The sequence below is a fragment of the Artemia franciscana genome, chromosome 7, assembly GCF_032884065.1.
Source record: "Artemia franciscana chromosome 7, ASM3288406v1, whole genome shotgun sequence".
Lineage (NCBI taxonomy): Eukaryota > Metazoa > Arthropoda > Branchiopoda > Anostraca > Artemiidae > Artemia > Artemia franciscana.
In genome coordinates this window covers 30,911,207-30,930,166 of record NC_088869.1, presented here as the reverse complement: position 1 = coordinate 30,930,166, position 18,960 = coordinate 30,911,207, and the positions used below count along the sequence as shown (strand labels likewise).

Here is an 18,960-nt window from a genome sequence, read left to right as displayed (position 1 = left end):
AAAGTCAACGGTTCAAAATTTTGAGATAGCCATTTTGTTCAGCATAGTCGAAAACCATAATAACTATGTCTTTGGGGATGACTTACTCCCCCACAATCCCTGGGGGAGGGGCTGCAAGTTACAAACTTTGACCAGTGTTTACATATAGTAATGGTTATTGGGAAGTGTACAGACGTTTTCAGGGGGATTTTATTTTATTTGGGGGTGGGGCTGAGGAGAGGGGGCTATGTTGGAGGATCTTTCCTTGGAGGAATCTGTCATGGGGGAAGAAAAATTCAATGAAAAGGGCGCAGGATTCTCTAGCATTACTATAAGAAAACAATGAAAAATAAACATGAAAACGTTTTTTCAAATGAAAGGAAGAAGTAGCATTGAAACTTAAAACGAACAGAGATTATTACGCATATGAGGGGTTCTAAAAATACTTTAGCATAAAGAGCGAGGTATTTAGGAGGAGATAAATACCTTGCTCTTTATGCTAAAGTATTTTTAGTAATTTCAACTATTTATTCTACGGCCCTTCTGATTCAGGGGTCATTCTTAAAGAATTGGGACAAAACTTTCGATTTAGTGTAAAGAGCGAGGTATTAACGAGGGTACAAACCCCCTCGTATACATAATAAAAATATAAGGTTATGAAAGTTTGTTACGTAAGTTAATTCTTAAGTTATGCATATTTTTTACTAATAAAAACGTTTATAAAACCCGTTAATAAAAACCCCTTATTTCTCAAAATCATCTGATCAAAACTAAGAGAAAGCCATTTAGCCAAAAAAGGAATTAATATGCAAATTTCATTTTAATAATTTATGTGCGGAGAGCCAAAACCAAACATGCATTAATTCAAAAACGTTCAGAAATTAAATAAAAAAAAAACTAATTTTTTTTAGCTGAAAGTAAGGAGCGACATTAAAACTTAAAACGAACAGAAATTACTCCGTATATGAAATGGGTTGTCCCCTCCACAATCCCTCGCTCTTTACGCTAAAGTTTGACTTTTTGCCACAATTCTACTTTTTAAAACAATTAAAAGCTTTAGCGTAAAGAGCGAGGGATTGCGGAGGGGACAACCCATTTCATATACGGAGTAATTTCTGTTCGTTTTAAGTTTTAATGTCGCTCCTTACTTTCAGCTAAAAAAATTAGTTTTTTTTTATTTAATTACTACTACAGCTACTATCACTGAAATATTGAACTAAATGGAAATAGCATCCACTTTGTCAAAATCGATCAGGCTGTCAAAACATCCAGGTGGGATACCGTAGGTCTAAAAGAGTATATAAAGTAGAAACTTTCACAGAAAGTTTATGTGGCTTTAAAACTAAATAAAAACGCAGTATGGGCATGCTGGTTGTCAATAATTGTCTCAACCATAGTTCAAGAGGTTTCTATTACTACTTCTGCTCTTACTATTGAACTAAATCCACAGTGTGGGAGTGCATTCAGGTTGTCAAAATAGCTCAACATATTATCTAAATATGCAGGCTATCGTTTTCAGTAGACCGCTGATGACCCTTTTGCCTCTGGGCCTGGATAGGGGAGGAAATAGGTGGCATCCTAGCTTTTATTCTGGTAATTTATGTTTGGCATAATCTTCACTTGATTTTTCTTTAATAGCCTCAACTACTTTGTTCAAATTAAATCCTATCCGTTTCAAGTTAACTTGACGTGATTCCTGCTTATTTTAGGTTTTAGTATTGCTCATTATTTTTTTTGAAATGTTTTTTTTTTTTTTGTAAAACGATGTTGTGTAACCATATTATTAATCCTTGGTCTAGTGTTTTAAATCTAAAAGTTGAAAAATACGAGTTTGTTTTATTTATTTGACATCATGCATGTTCCCATATAACAATGATTTGAAAAGATCCCTAAATTTCCCCCCAAAAATACTACATTAAAGAACAAAACTGCTATTAAAGCCGATTAATTATTTTGTCTGATTGAATGTCAAGTTCGTCATAATACACTGGATATCCATTATATTTCTTCTCCCCTTAAGAATCTTCTATTTTCTTCTCTCAAGGGCTATTAATGGGATTTCTGTAGTAATGTTAACAAGACCAGGGGACCTAATGTCTCTGACAAGACTCCCACAAACAGCCTATCTAAACTCAATTAGCCAAATCTATAGCCGTGTGATGAAACTGGTGGAACTTCAAAATAGGATTAATGATGAACTTGAGTACTGAGCACTCGAGCAATATAAATCTCGAATGTTTTTCTTTGGAAGGAATTCCAGATAAGTGTTATAAATATTAGCAAACTGCATAAGGTTGATAAAGTATCAGCAAGGTAGACAAGTAAATACATTTTTTTTTATCTGATGGGCGATTTCTTGTTTAAAAGAGTGTTAAAAACCAGCTGCGCTACTTGTCTGTCCTCATTGTGTGTCACAGAACCTCCAAAAATAGGTGTTTTTTTTTTGTTTTTTTCTTTTTTAATGGAAATGACTATTCACACCTCTACTTTACCACCTGGAGTGTAATTCTTGAACAAAATTCCAGTTTCCTCTATGCTAGGTCCACCCTGACCAAAAATCTTCACGCAATTTTCTTGTTGAACGTTCAAACCTATGTAACAGCATTAAGAAAAATTTAGCTGTAATTTATTAAATAAAAAATATCGACAAAGAGTAAACTAAACAAGAGCATAAAATATCAATCTATACAATGGGACTGCCATCTCATCGGCTCCCCGCTCTTTATGCTAAAATTAAGCTAAGGCTTAACTGAAAGCATTTTACAGTACAAAAAAAAACAAGGCAGTTAGTGGTTGCACGTTTTTGAATTACCTTTGCTTTTCATATAATTTGAACCGGAAAAACTAATGTTTAAAGCAATTCTATGAAAGTTCCAACAGAATGCTCAATAATGAAGTCACCGTCACAATAGTCACAATAAAAGCAGTGGCCGTAGTAGTAGCAGTGATAGTAGTATCTCCATTATTAAAAAAAAGTAGTAGTAAAAGAAATAGTAGTAGTAGTAGTAGTAGTAGTAGTAGTAGTAGTAGTAGTAGTAGTAGTAGTAGTAGTAGTAGTAGTAGTAGTAGTAGTAGTAGTAGTAGTAGTAGTAGTAGTAGTAGTAGAAGTAGTAGTAGTAGTAGTAATAGTAGTAATAGTAGTAGTAGTAAGTAGCAGTAGTGGTAGTGTGCTCATATTGCCTATTCGTAATTTGGTCTTCCCTCTCCTCATTCCCTGAATGTTCCATTTTAATACCATAAACCAGTCCTGAGATACACCCTTTGAAATATTCATCTCCATACCCTTAGTAGTAGTAGGAGTCGTAACATTTTCAGTAGGCGTAGTAGTAGTATTATCAGCTGTATCAGAAGCATTAGTAACAGTAGTAGTTGGCATGTGTTGCCTTTTGTTCAGTTGAACACCTCCAGATCATTCCCTGGAAGTTTCAACTTAATACGCTAAGCCGTTCCTTAAAAAATTGCTCATGTGCTCATTTTATAGTCGGTATGCACATAGTGTGTTTTGACTTAGTTAAAAGTCTCCCTCAATATTTCTTGAAATTTTTTACCTTCATATCCTAAGCCTTAGTAGTAGTCGCAATAGAAACAGCAGTTGTAGTAGTGGTGGTGGTAGGAATAGTAGTTGCAATAGTAGTATTCAATAAGGGAAAGTTACCGTGTGAAACTCAAGTATTTTTTTTTGTTTGACTTTACAGACTTACGCCCTACTTGACTTAATTTTTATCTTATTTGGTTCATTCGCTGTTGTAACAAAAATGTTACGGAAGTTCTGTGTTCTGTTCTGTTTTCTTTTATCGTCCTTTTTATCTGTAAGTTTATTTCATTTTAGTTTGTTACGGTTTACAATAACTCAAGAGTTAAATAAATTTTATTCTTTACAAAACAATTTAACAAAAAAAAGAATGTGAATTCTTTCAACGCTAAGTATTATGATAGCATACTATTAATTAGCTCTATAGTTTTCTGAAAGAACCATTTGACGGTGTTAGAAACTTGTTAATCATACTTCCAAATTTTAATATTAAAGAAAAGTAAAGAAAAAAGAGCTGTCTACACAGTTTTTTTTAACAGGTTTGTATTTTTGTTTAGAAAAAGATGAGTACTACATACATAGCTACATGAGTGTTTCAAAACCTCTCTTTTGGCAAGTAAACTTTTACATTCCCTGGGGTTTTAGTGTCAGCGTGATGATAGACGCTTAATTTGATGCAACTACGAGGACATTCGCTAAGAAAAGGGTTGACTATACGTTAAATTAAAATTTGTTTTTCAGTACCTGCCCCAGGATCCTTCGGATCTTAAAACAGGGAAGCACCTGGCAGATTTGGTAGCCATGAATAATGTAGATTGCTGAAAATAAGTCGTTGCTGATGGACAACCTTCACAAGTTATTTTGATGCGATTTTTTGATTTGGTATAACTTATTTTGATGCGAGTTTTATATAGCTGCTCTAACTGAAGAAACACACAGAGGGAAAAAATTCCCAGATGTCTGTTCTTGAGTACCAAAAGTAATAAGCTACCCAGATTTCAGATGCAAAGGACCACCAGCCCGGATATTAAACAATTGGTTTTAGTGAGGACCTTAATTATACATAATTGAAAATAAATTGTCTTTAGAATTAAATAAATCATTCTTTAAAGCCTATTTGGCCAATTTCATTACTTTAGATACACTTAAAAATGCTTTCCCAAAGGTATTATTGTCCCAGACTTTTCTGGAAATCAGTAGCGTAGCTACAGTTTCATTGGAGGGGCAAGAGCGGGTGATATTGAAGTAGATGCTATTCAAGCTGGTAGGGAAGAAAAGTAACTATTTAATAAACACCCTTCTTGGTAAATTTAAAAACATTACGCAATACATTAAACAATAAACACACATTAAAGAATCATAAATGTAAGTGCTAATTCTCGGCTTTTACTAAAATTGTCAGCAATGAGCTACTGCGTACGACAGTAGTATAGCTTAAGCGACTTTCCGGTTGGGCGAAGGCAGATGTCGTATACACTTTGCTTTTATTCAGCCAGATTCACCACTAATCCTGTATACCCCCTCAACTTCCCCCAACCCCTACACCCAGCACAGGAGGCTCAATCTCATAACTGAACCAAGCTCTATTCTAATAGTCCGGGGTATCGGGCTATGAGTAACAAGATATTGTGATATATTCCCCACATTTAAATAGCGACCATATTTTAAATTTTTAAGCATTCAAAAGATAAAGTTAGAATTATTAATTTTTCCGTTGGGTATTTTTTGACAAAAAAAAGAATCCAGAAAATTGGAGTAATTCTTGGCATCATTACGGCAGAAAACCTTAAATTAATTAAAAGGTGTCAGGGATGTCAACTTGAAGGGAAAATTGACTCCTAAAGTTTGAAAACTGCCTTCCCCTTTGTATATTTGTTAAAAAAAAACTTTATAAAAATTACGCACGAGTTTTTGTTTTGTAAATCAAGGTATGGAGGATCCTTACAAGGTATCCAAAGGGTACCTTTGGTTGATTTACAAGTAATAAGGTTGATTTACAAGGTATCCTTGTAAATCAAGGATACATCTCAGGAAGGGGTTACACTGAATATCGTTTTTATGTCTATAATTTCCTTCACAAGGAAAGCTCAGTCTTCATAGTCCTTCATAATAAAACTGATAACAATAGAAAAAGAGAATGGATTGGTACTGCTTATACGTGCACACAAATTTCTAAATTGTGAGAAAAATGTACATATTTTTTTTTAATTCATTTTATTCTATACTCAGCAGACATTTCGTACAGCATGCTGATACAGAGATAAATATCCCACAAGTAGCATTGGCGTTGTGGGAAATGCTACTAATTTCAATCACAATTCTTAGCGCATTTATGTCTTTTTGGAGCTGGTTAAACGAAATGTTTAGAAAATTGAAAATAGCAAGAACTCAGCATAGTATCACACAGTTCGTGGTAACGAACTGTAGTAAGGAGCGACCCGGCTCAATAGTTAACGAAACTCTAAAAAACGGAATTTTTATAACAATAGTCACATCAAAAGAATTACATTTTGATGCTGATTTTAAATACATGAGTTTCGTTAAGTTTAGATTTACCCATCAAAAGTTACGAGCCTGAGAACATTTGCCTTATTTTAGAAAATAGGAGGAAACACCTCTTAAACGTCATTGCATCTTAACGAAAATCGCACCATCAGATTCAGCGTATCAGAGAACCCTACAGCACACAAGCTTTTTTGCCACAAGACAGATTGACAGGTTTGATCGTATCGACCAGTTGGTCCTAGAATGTCGTGTGAGGGCTCATTCTAACAGAAATGAAAAGTTCTAGTGCCCTTTTTAAATGACCAAAAAATTGGAGGGCACCAAGACCCCCTCCCACGCTTACTTTTTTCCCAAAGTCACCGGATCAAAATTCTGAGATAGCCATTTTATTCAACATAGTCGAAAAATATAATAACTATGTCTTTGGGACGACTTACTCCTCCAAAGTCCCCGTGGGAGGGGCTGCAAGTTACAATCTTTGACCAGTGTTTACACATAGTAATGGTTATTGAGAAGTGTACATAAGCTTTCAGGTGGATTTTTTTGGTTGGGGAGAGGGGTTGAGGGGAGGGAGTTATGAGGGGAATCTTTCCATGGAGGAATTTTTCATGGGGGAAGAAGATTTTCAAGAAGGGGACGCAGGAAGGGACAAAAATTAAGCTTTAGCGTAAAGACCGACGTATTGACGAGGGTGTAAACCCCCTCATATACGTAATAAAAGCATACGAATATAGAAGTTCGTTACGTAAGCTAATTCGTAAGTTACGTATATTTGTACTAATAAAAACGTTCGTAAAAAATAAAAGTTCTTGTTGTTTTTTTAAATAACCAAAAAATTGGAGGGTAACTATGCCTACTCCCCCGCTCTTTTTTCTCAAAATCGTCTGATCAAAATTATGAGAAAGCCATTTAGCCATGAAAATAAATTAATATACAAATTTCGCTTTAATTATTCATTTGCGGAGAGCCAAAATTAAAACATGCCTTAATTTAAAAACGTTCAGGAATTAAATAAAAAAACAAGGTTTTTTAACTGAAAGTAAGGAGCAATATTAAAACTTAAAACGAACAGAAATTACTCCGTATATAAAAGGGCCTGTTCCCTCCTCAACGCCCCGCTCTTTACGCTAAAGTTTTTTACTGTTTTAAAAAGTAGAGTTGAGAGAAAGAGTCAAACTTATGCGTAAAGAGCGGGGCATTGAGAAGGGAACAGCCCCTTTTATATACGGAGTAATTTCTGTTCGTTTTAAGTTTTAATATCGCTCCTTCCTTTCAGTTAAAAAAAAACTTGTTTTTTTTTATTTATTATACAGAGAGGAAGTTCTACATTTATGGGTTAGTATGTGAATCCGAAACGCAAGGAATCAGACGTCATCAACGCTTATTAGGCATTTCCATTAGAAACAAGAGAATTTGGAGCTATATTGGATTTTCAGTCAAATATTGGAAATAAATTAAAACAATTAAACAGTTCATGGAGCACACCCCCTCTACCAAGTTCCATTACCCAACTCCAAACGATTTAACCTAGTTATAGTACGAATATCATTATAAAAAGCACCAAGTCTTATTTTTTTTTCAAAGATTTCTTTTTCATTCAGAAAATCATATTCATTTTATACCTCTACCTTCTTATTCTTCAATGATTCTATTTTTGTCCTATTTTTAGATTTAAAGGGTTTGTTCATTTCCGCTTTTAAAAGTTCTAAAACAAGAGAATCTAATCTTGAACTGATAGATTTTAGGAAGTAGAAGCACCTGAAATATCAGGGAAAAATTAACCTGAGAAAATGAAGCAAAACGGGAAGCATAGGACATTTTTGAATTTCGGCGTTAACTAGGCACACCATTTTAGCTGATTAAGAAGGGATATATATATATATATATATATATATATATATATATATATATATATATATATATATATCATGAAAAGAGAAAACACCAATGCAACAGCACAAACACATACACAAAAAAAAGAGAGAGAGACAGAAGGAGAAAAGGAAGACTGTTTTCCTAAATTAGTGATTAATATAGACCAGCACTTGAATGAGGCCTTCACCCTACTCATCCATACAATCACATAGGTCAAACAGCATAGCCATACACAATCAACCATAAAGAATAATCCATGGACAGGCAGTCGTGTCGTCAATAAATATAAGTCGTCATTTACCAAACAATAGAAAAAGTAATAAAGACAAATAATTCAGAGGCAACAACCCAACACAAGGGCTCATCAGGAGAATACACTGGCCTATAGGGTTTCGCCACTTTAAAATTCTCTACCCAGCCAAGTGTTGTGGCTACCACAGAATATCCATGGCATCCCCGTGTCAGGTATCACCCCCAAAATACATGCCTATGAAAGAAAAAAAACAACAGCAAATGTAAAACAACCAAGTAACACCAAAACAAACTTATCCTGTTAATATATCCCTCTTTTTAGCAACAATAGGTAAACTAAATATAATAAATTTTACCAAATCACAAATATTAACACATTGCAAAAACCTGAATGAACTAAACAATTATAGAATTCATCTTTACCATGTGGCTAATTTTTAAAAAAATCCGCTAAATTAGAAACACAATTCAAAATAAATGGCGCTGCAACATCATTTCTCGAACCTCCGAAATTAGTTGAAAATTTCTTTAAGTATTTCTAGATAATTCTTTTGATATTTATTTAAAAGTTCGTTATAATGAAAACTAAATTTTTTAAATTGCCAAGTTAATTTATTAGCAGAAAAACCTCTTGATATCAATTTTTGGCTTAAGATTTTACATCTATTTTTAAAATCAATATAATTACTACAAATCCTTGCATAACGAAGTAACTGTGAGAAAAACGCTGAATATGTGATATTTGAGTGTATATTACTTTCAGGGAATGGGAAACTAATCACTTCAAAATCAAAATCATCCGTTTTATTATACATTTTAAAACTTAATTTATTATTATCACAAATATTAATATTTAAATCTAAGAAAAGATCTTCATGACCAGCGCCATGACTAGGTTCAATAATAAGCTCTGATGGATATATATTTTTAGAAATATCAATGAAATCCTTACAATTTAAGACCAAAATATCATCTAAATATCTTTTATTATTTGACAAAACATGTTTTAAATTATTTGGATTATTCTTATCCATCATATATTTATATTCTAGTTGACTTAAGAACAAGTCACCTATAAATGGGCTGGCATTCCCCCCCCCATGGGAATTCCCACAATTTGCTTGTACAAATTACCACCAAATCTTATATAAGTATTGTATAAAACAAATTCTAATAACTCGAAAATCATATCCAAGCTGTAACATCTCAAGTTAACTGTAGTATTAAAGCAATTTGTCCATATAGCTTTTTTATTATATGTGTCTATTTTTAAGAACCTTTTACTAGATAAGAGGAAAGATTTCTTGATAACAGTTTTTAAATTATCTAACACTACATTAAGTGATAAATTAGTATACATTGTCGCAAAATCGAAAGACTCAATTCTTTTAGCTGAAACCATTGTTAAAGAATCTATCACCTGCAGTGAATTATTAACACTCCAATATGGATTAAAATTCGAAAATTATTTAATACCAGAACAATAGGTTTTAAGTTTATTTACAATTTCCTTTAAAATTAAAGAGAGGTCAGTAGCAGCAATGCAGGTTGGACATTTAGCTGCTCCAGCAATAAACGTGGTTTAGGGGGATTCTTATGAAATTTTACAGTCCAATATAGGAAAGGGAACTTTTTATCATTGTCATTTATTTTAATATTAAAATTTTTAAAAAGTATTTCTTCAGTCTTTTCAATTAAATTCTCATCCTCTATATTTACGTTTTCGTAAACATTAGTTGTGCATAACTCCCTTTTTAAGATATCACAATACTGCTTCTGACAAATTATGGCAAAATTATTATTAGCTTTATCCACTGGCACAATTACAAATTCATTCTGTAGATTAGCAATTGCTTGTTTAATCTTCGCATTATAAAATAATGATTTAGTGTTACTATTTTTTAGGTTAGAATATATTTTATTTCTTATTCTACTAATAATTAAATTCTTCCAACTTTGAAAACTCTCTTTATTTTTATTCTCTTTCTTACACCACTTATCAATAAATAAATCAAAATCATTTTCCAAGCCATCAAGAACACTCGATGGTTTCAGATGATGAGAAAGACGGAAATTAGCCCCTTTATTCATTATAATTTGAAGATCATCTTGCTTTATTATTGACAAGTCCCCTGTTATAACATGTTTGTAAGTAGGATTTACAAATGGGCCAAGTCCCTTACAATTACAAACCGGTTTCCAATTTATATCACTATCTAATCTCTTTTAGTATTAAATTATAATTAAAAATAATTTGCCCAATAGTTTTTGAAAATTTATAAGTTAAAACTGGACTATCATTATAATTCAAATTACTAGGAAGGGCCTGTTTCACATGCCGCTGATTTAAAATTTCTGGTAAATTAATATCTTCAATCTGCTTACAAGTAAAATTAATAGGTAAATATAATCTGTTATCCTTATTACTAATCTTATCGAATTTTTTCTTTTTTGAAATAAATTTCGTTTTAGTTAGAATGCAAATTGTATCACATATTACTTTAAAATTATATTCAAGAGCTGTATTATTCTTAACAATCCAGAAAAGTTTGATTAAATTCCTCTTGGATAAATTATTTAGACATTTTATTACAGAAATCATACCCCTAGATTCAAGTAGCTTGCATAGATCTATAGAAAGCACATGTACATCTAATTCATTTTTTCTATTATTTTTCCTATGTCCTCTCGATCGTTTTTTTACGTTTAGTAGGACAAGTAAAAGAAGGATGGTCCATAAAACCATCAATACATTTAACAACAACCTGAGACATGTCACCATATTTTGCTACACGATCATTTAGCCCAAAAGGATAAGCTGTACCAAGAGTGTGGATCCAGAAATCCTCCTGTTTACGAAGTCTATTATTCTTCTCTTCTTTATTTAAATTTTCTAATTCTAAATTTTCTAAAATTGTGACAGTTATATCTGATATGGAACATTTACCATTATTACAATGTTGAACTAGATAGTTATTAGTTTTTTCGTTATTAACTGTTGTCTTGTGTCCAGAAAATCTTTTATATATATTATTAGTTGTTTCCCCCACATATTGTAGGCAGCATTTATTACATTCTAATAGGTAAATTACATTGGTTGTTCTACAATTAACATTACCACGTAACTTGCATGCAAAATTTTTATTATACAATGTACTCTTAACAGAAGTCCGTGGAATAAAATGATCATGGCAAAGAAAACAACGACTCTTACACTTACTAACTTTCAAAAAATCGTTCCGAGTTCCGAGGCTAATATTTGTGTTTTGTTGCATAAAAAGTTATTGAAAATAAATCCAAAACAAACCAACATCCAAATCAAAATCCAACAATCAAAGTCCTAAAAACATGCCAAGGTCAATAGGTCAAAAAGGTCAATAAATACATAAACAAAAACATGAAAGAACATGAAATTTGCATAAGTGCCATCTCACCAATAATTAACAATATCAGGTTAAAAACCTGGACCAGGGTAAAGGTCTGTCGGGGAGAAAACTAAAAAAAGTTCTCCACCAGCACTGGATCCAACCTGGAATAATATCATGAAAAGAGAAATCACCAATGCAACAGCACAAAAAAAAAAAAAAAGAGACAGAAGGAGAAAAGGAAGACTGTTTTCCTAAATTAGTGATTAATATAGACCAGCACTTGAAAGAGGCCTTAACCCTACTCATCCATACAATCACATAGGTCAAACAGCATAGCCATACACAATCAACCATAAAGAATAATCCATGGACAGGCAGTCATGTCGTCAGTAAGTATAAGTCGTCATTTACCAAACAATAGAAAAATTAATAAAGACAAATAATTCAGAGGCAACAACCCAACATAAGGGCTCATCAGGAGAATACACTGGCCTATAGGGTTTCACCACTTTAAATTCTCTACCCAGCCAAGTGTTATGGCTACCACAGAATATCCATGGCATCCCCGTGTCAGGTATCACCCCCAAAATACATGCCTATGAAAGAAAAAAAACAACAGCAAATGTAAAACAACCAAGTAACACCAAAACAAACTTATCCTGTTAATATATCCCTCTTTTTAGCAACAATAGGTAAACTAAATATAATAAATTTTACCAAATCACAAATATTAACACATTGCAAAAAACCTGAATGAACTAAACAATTATAGAATTCATCTTTACCATGTGGCTAATTTTTAAAAAGATCCGCTAAATTAGAAACACAATTCAAAATAAATGGCGCTGCAACATCATTTCTCGAACCTCCGAAATTAGTTGAAAATTTCTTTAAGTATTTCTAGATAATTCTTTTGATATTTATTTAAAATTTCGTTATAATGAAAATTAAATTTTTTAAATTGCCAAGTTAATTTATTAGCAGAAAAACCTCTTGATATCAATTTTTGGCTTAAGATTTTACATCTATTTTTAAAATCAATATAATTACTACAAATCCTTGCATAACGAAGTAACTGTGAGAAAAACGCTGAATATGTGATATTTGAGTGTATATTACTTTCAGGGAATGGGAAACTAATCACTTCAAAATCAAAATCATCCGTTTTATTATACATTTTAAAACTTAATTTATTATTATCAGAAATATTAATATTTAAATCTAAGAAATGATCTTCATGACCAGCGCCATGACTAGGTTCAAGAATAAGCTCTGATGGATATATATTTTTAGAAATATCAATGAAATCCTTACAATTTAAGACCAAAATATCATCTAAATATCTTTTATTATTTGACAAAACATGTTTTAAATTATTTGGATTATTCTTATCCATCATATATTTATATTCTAGTTGACTTAAAAACAAGTCAGCTATAAATGGGCTGGCATTCCCCCCCATGGGAATTCCCACAATTTGCTCGTACAAATTACCACCAAATCTTATATAAGTATTGTATAAAACCGCCATATTAGTTTGCGCCATTGTAGTTGTGTCCCTGTGTCCCACCTCTGAATATATATATATATATATATATATATATATATATATATATATATATATATATATACATATATATATATATATATATATATATATATATATATATATATATATATATATATATATATATATATATATATATATATATATATACATATATATATATATATATATATATATATATATATATATATATATATATATATATATGTTTTTAACTACGTAAAACTTGCGAATATACAACATTTTTCGCTGTCTTATTGTCTGTGCATATAAATAGATGTCAGGTTTACCGACTCTTGAACATGCAACATATAATTGTCCATGGAAAAAACAATCCGTATTCAGATCTATACCGCATTTTTCTAATGATTGCCCTTGAGCTTTGTTGAGGGTGATTGCTAATCGAATATTCCCTGTGTCCCCGTGGTCATTTATATATCCCCCCTGTGCCCCCCGGAGTCCCCATTGTAGTTATGTCCCTGTGTCCCGGTCGTCATTTATGTTCCCTGTGTCCCGATGTCCCGGTCTTTAATTTCTCTTTGAGTGTCCCGGTCGTCATTTATATTCCCTGTGTCGCAGTCGTCATTTTCTCTTTGAGACACAAGCCTGTTTTCACGTTGTTCTTGTAATTCCTCGGCACGCTTTCTTTTCTTAATTTCTCTATTAGCCGCAAACCTTTTGGCATTAACTCTTTGAGCAGCTTCCTCGGCTGTTTCTTCTGCCATTGTAAGATTTATACTGAAATTTCTCTTTGAATAGCCCTCTTACATACTTATAATGACGTCATATACAAAGCCTTATATACTTACAGTGACGTCATATGCGGACAAGTACAGAAACATACAACTTATTTTTATATATATAAATCTTAAGTTTTGTCCCAATTTTTTAAGAATAGCCCCTGAATCAGAAAGGCCGTAGAATAAATAGTTGAAATTACTACAAATACTTTAGCATAAAGAGCGAGGTATTTATCTCCTCCTAAATACCTCGCTCTTTATGCTAAAGTATTTTTAGAATCCCTCATATGCCTAATAATCTCTGTTTGTTTTAAGTTTTAATGTTACTCCTTAGTTTCAATTGAAAAAACTTTTTCATGTTTATTTTTTCATTGTTTTTTTATAGTAATGCTAGGAAATCCCGCACCCTTTTCATTGCATTTCTCTTCCCCCACGACATAATCCTCCAAGAAAAGATCCTCCCACATAGCCCCCTCCCCTCAACCCCACTCCCAAACCAAAAAAATCCCCCTGAAAACGTCTGCACACTTCCCAATAACCATTACTGTATGTAAACTATGGTCAAAGTTTGTAACTTGCAGCCCCTCCCCCAGGGACTGTGGGGGAGTAAGTCATTCCCAAAGACATAGTTATTATGGTTTCGACTATGCATAACAAAATGGCTATCTCAGATGTTTGGTCCGTTGACTTTGGGAAAAAATGAGCGTGGGAGGGGGCCTAGGTGCCCTCCAATTTTTTGGTCACTTAAAAAGGGACCAAATCTCTGATACGCTGAATGCGATGTTGTGACTTTCGTTAAGATTCCATGACTTTCAGGTGGTGTTTTGCCCCCATTTACCAAAATAAGGCAAATTGTCTCAGGCTCGTAACTTTTCATGACAAAGACTAAATTTGATATATATTTAAAATCAGCATGAATATCCGATTCTTTTTATGTATCTTTTAGCATCAAAATTCCGTTTTTTAGAGTTTTGTTTACTATTGAGTCGGGTCGCTCCTTACTACAGTTCATTACCACGAACTGTTTGATTATGAATTCTGTCATCTAACAAGCTTCTGAAATTATAAACTTTCCTTTTCAATAAATTCTCTGAAATTGGTATTGAACAGTTTCGTTGAATTGATATTCAATCTAATGCTTCTCAAATGCAAGGTATAACGTCTTTATTTTACACGTGGGGAAAATTTTCCAGGGGGATTTTCTACGGGAGGTGGTAACTGTTGTGGGGAATTCTGCGAAGGGGCGGGGAGGATTTGAAGGTGAAAATGGAATTTATTTGCATATATTTTTCTGACTCTTTAGATATGTAATCAAGGCAAATCAATAAGGCAAATTAAATAAATGTAGGGTAAGGGACGACTTTATTCAGTCTGGGATTAACTCTATTTTGGAAAGCATGACGTTTGAAAACAATAGATGCTCGTATTCATCGATCCAGTCCATTACCGAACTGTTTCAATTTATGGACTCGATTCCAAGAGGAATTGTAAGGGAAATTTATTGGGCAGAACTTTCTACATGAGATGAGTCTGCATAGGGACATTTCTAAAAATACTTCTAAATTTGAAAATATGATCAATATTGATGCTCAAGGGGGGATTTTTTTGTTAGGAGAGAGTTTTTCGGAGGAGAATTTTCAGTGAGGAATTTTGCGCGAAGGGGAGTTTTTTGCAGGGAGTAATTTTCCATGGTAAATTTGTCGGTGGTAATTTTCCTTCAATTTTCTTTCCTTTGAGATTGTAACAACATGCGACGGGTAAGTCACTACACCCTATATGTCAAAGAAGGCGGCTTACCAATCCTGTCAAGAGATAATGAAAATTCCGTCTTCCTAAATGGATGTCCTTGACATGACCAAATATGACCTGTTGGGCCATCCCAGCATTACAGTCCAAAATGACATATTTGTGAGTGTGTCTAGAGAGAGAAGAACAACAAATTAGTCTTTTTTTTTCAGGAGCTATGTAATAAAAACTTAAAATGATCATCAAGGATACATTTAAAATTTATCTGCATGACTTATTTTGATTGTTATTAATTTTTTATATGTTTTATTGTTCACTATTAGAACTGAAGAATATCCTTACTAAGCTTTTTATTGTTTTAAACTACTACGTAGAAGGAAGAGACAACGGAGGAAAAAGTATGGAAAACTTCGACAATTGTTTTTCTCCTTTTATATATAAAGATAGTAAGCAACTCGGCCTTTTAGTCATGATGTTTTCTTAACAGTTAAAGAATGCGGGTGTTTCTTCGGGATATTTCCATTTCATATTGGTTATGAAATGCAAAGTTTCGGCTTAAAAGGTGCTCACTTAATTTGCGCAAGTCAAGCACATACGTAAAACGTGATGTAGATACGATACCTTAGTTTGATGATTTTAACGCAGAAGTCAACATTATGAGCTTTTAATGATCTAATCTTACCGCTATTTCCTCGGTTTTGAATTATTATCAGAATGCATTTACTTCCTTAGGGGGCTTTACATCTTGCCTACAACAAAACACTCACTAATAATTACAGACATATTCATATGCTATGTCCGAATTAAAAGTCTGAAATTAACATTTTAAAAGAAGTAATCGTTACATATATGCACAATATTAAATTTGTAGCCAATAAACAAATCCTGGTTTAGATCAGATTACTTTACTGAACAAGCAGCTGCAGCCGTTTTACTTAAAATTAATGTTTATTTAGATAATGGTGATTATGTATCAGGTAAATTTTATGAAACAAAGAAAGTATTTGATACTTTAAATCATTCTATCTTCACAAAAAATATAAAATTCAGGAACTTGAGGAAAGGCATTGGATCTAATAAAATCTTACTTAAATGCAGAATACAAGTGGAAGGTCCAGCCCAAATGTCACAGCCGACGTCTTTTGAAAAATTGGAGCCCTTAGGGATCTATAGTTGGGCTACTACTATTTCTTATTTAAATGGTATCCCAGACTTTTTGTCCAATAGAATAACATAAAAGGTGTGTTTGCAGACGATGGTTTCTGCTGAAGTCAACATTCCTTTATTTTACTTGAGAATCTAATGACAGAAATGTATTCCAAAATCCAGTGGTTTTGTCCAAGATAACAATTACTGGCTATTTGGGAGACCTAACTAAAATGTTGACGAAATATAAAAACCCAAAAATAGAAACAAAAGAGAAAAAACGTATTTTATGCATGTTATGCATATAAACTAGCCCTTTTTTCTTTTCTTTTTTTTATTGAGGTTGACACTTATAAGTCGATAGCCCTTGATCAAAGGAATCCCAAATCGCAAAGAAAATTGATTCGTCCGAAAACGGGGTCGTAAAAGGGGACCCATTTCCCAACAAACCTTTTTGTAATGAAATTAAAAATTTACGAATGGAGCAGATTCTAATTACAAGAAATGTTTTAGTTTCTGAGCTCGGACTCTCTTCAAAAATTTTCGTGCAAAGAAAGCTCAAAAGCATTTTTTCCAATGTGCGCAACACCTTCATTGATTGTTGCCTGGGCTAAGAGAAACTTATATTTTGTTTTGAACGTAGAAACTGTTTGGCGTCTTGAAAAAAAAATATTAAAATTATGTTGTCTCTGTTCAGTTTTAAACTTGCAGCCACAACTCCTAGTTTATAACTTCTAGTGCATAAGCATGGTCCACTCAAAAATGCGACCCAAATAGGCCAAAAAAAAATTTCTAGTAATCATTGAGTCCTTAGAAGGAAAGAACCACAATATGAAGAAACGGTTCCCCCAAAAAGGACCAATTTTATTTTTTGTTATTATTTTTTTTATTGACTTGAAATTTGTATATGAAATTCCTTGAGCCAAGGGAACCTGAATATAAAAGAAAAGTTTCAGGGCATAGCCCCCACCAAAAAATAGGATCCAAAAAAGGTTCAAATAATATTTTTCGATTGAGTTGAAATTGTGAAATCCGCTACCTGCGTTAATCAGACAAGATTTTTCGTTAGCAGGGGTTGGATGTTAGTAGGTTCAGAAATCGGACCAAAAACTTTAATCCAATACCTTAAACTTTTTAAATTCTACTGTGTCATTTGCGGTTTCATAGAAATGAAATATATTTAAAAATGGTTTATAGTTATAACATTCAACGATAAAAAATTACCGTTAGATGAAATTTCAAATCTTGAGTTTCTGAGATTTCATTCTGAAATATCAGGTCCTCCTAACAAGTGGCCTTCTCAAAGTTTGTTTTTTCAGAAATTAATACGAAAAAAACAAGAAAATAAAAAGGTGAGTAGGGTAAGAATATACCTATCATTCCGTTCCAAGCCTCGCAAGAGATTTAATACACCTTCAGCAGTAGAGGCCTGTCGCACAATATCAATGGTGAAACTACTGTTAGCAGGATCTATTGACTGATAGATATCTTGTAGCCTTAGAAGTCCTAAAATTTATGAAAGAAAATGATTTTTATGAAAGCGCAAAGTGACTTAACCATAAAATACCTCTGATTTTTATGGCACTTGGTATTAACCAAATGACATATAGCGATCACAAATTCTGTCGGTCTGTCTGGCTGTCTGTCTGTCCTGGTTTTGCTACTTCAGGAACTTCCAGGCCAGTTAGGATGATGAAACTTGGCAGGCGTATGAGGGACCGGACCAAATTAAATTAGAAATAGTCGTTTTCCCGATTTGACCATCTCAGGGGGGAGTGGGGGGCCGGTTAATTTGGAAAAATAGAAAAATGAAGTATTTTTAACTTATGAACGGGTGACGGAATATTAATGAAATTTGATGTTTGGAAGGATATCGTGTTTCAGAGTTCTTATTATAAATCCCGACCAGATCCGGTGACATTTGGGGGAGTTTGAGAGGGGAGCCTAAAATCTTGGAAAACGCTTAGAGTGGAGGGATCGGAATGAAACTTGGTGGGAAAAATAAGCAGAAGCCCTAGATACGCTATTGACATAACCGAAACGGATCTGCTCTATTTGGGGGAGTTGGGGGGGGGTAATTCTGAAAAATTAGAAAAAATGAGGTATTTTTAACTTACGAAGAAGTGATCGGATCTTAATGAAATTTGAAAGTTTAAATCCCGACTGGATCCGGTGACATTGGGGGGAATTGAGGGGGTCCTAAAATCTTGGAAAACGCTTAGAGTGGAGAGATCGGGATGAAACTAGATG

General features: G+C 33.1%; 1 protein-coding gene across 1 annotated transcript in view; it reads right to left on the bottom strand.

The window, feature by feature from the left end:
* LOC136029666 (glutamate receptor 1-like) overlaps positions 1–18,960 on the bottom strand; it is a 155,664-nt gene that overhangs the window by 76,826 nt on the left and 59,878 nt on the right. The window contains exons 5-6 of the mRNA XM_065708170.1: positions 18,084–18,216; positions 15,616–15,736 (exon numbers count right to left, since the gene is read on the bottom strand). Of these exons, the coding sequence (XP_065564242.1) occupies positions 15,616–15,736; positions 18,084–18,216 (254 nt within the window). The remainder of the gene's footprint in view (positions 1–15,615; positions 15,737–18,083; positions 18,217–18,960) is intronic.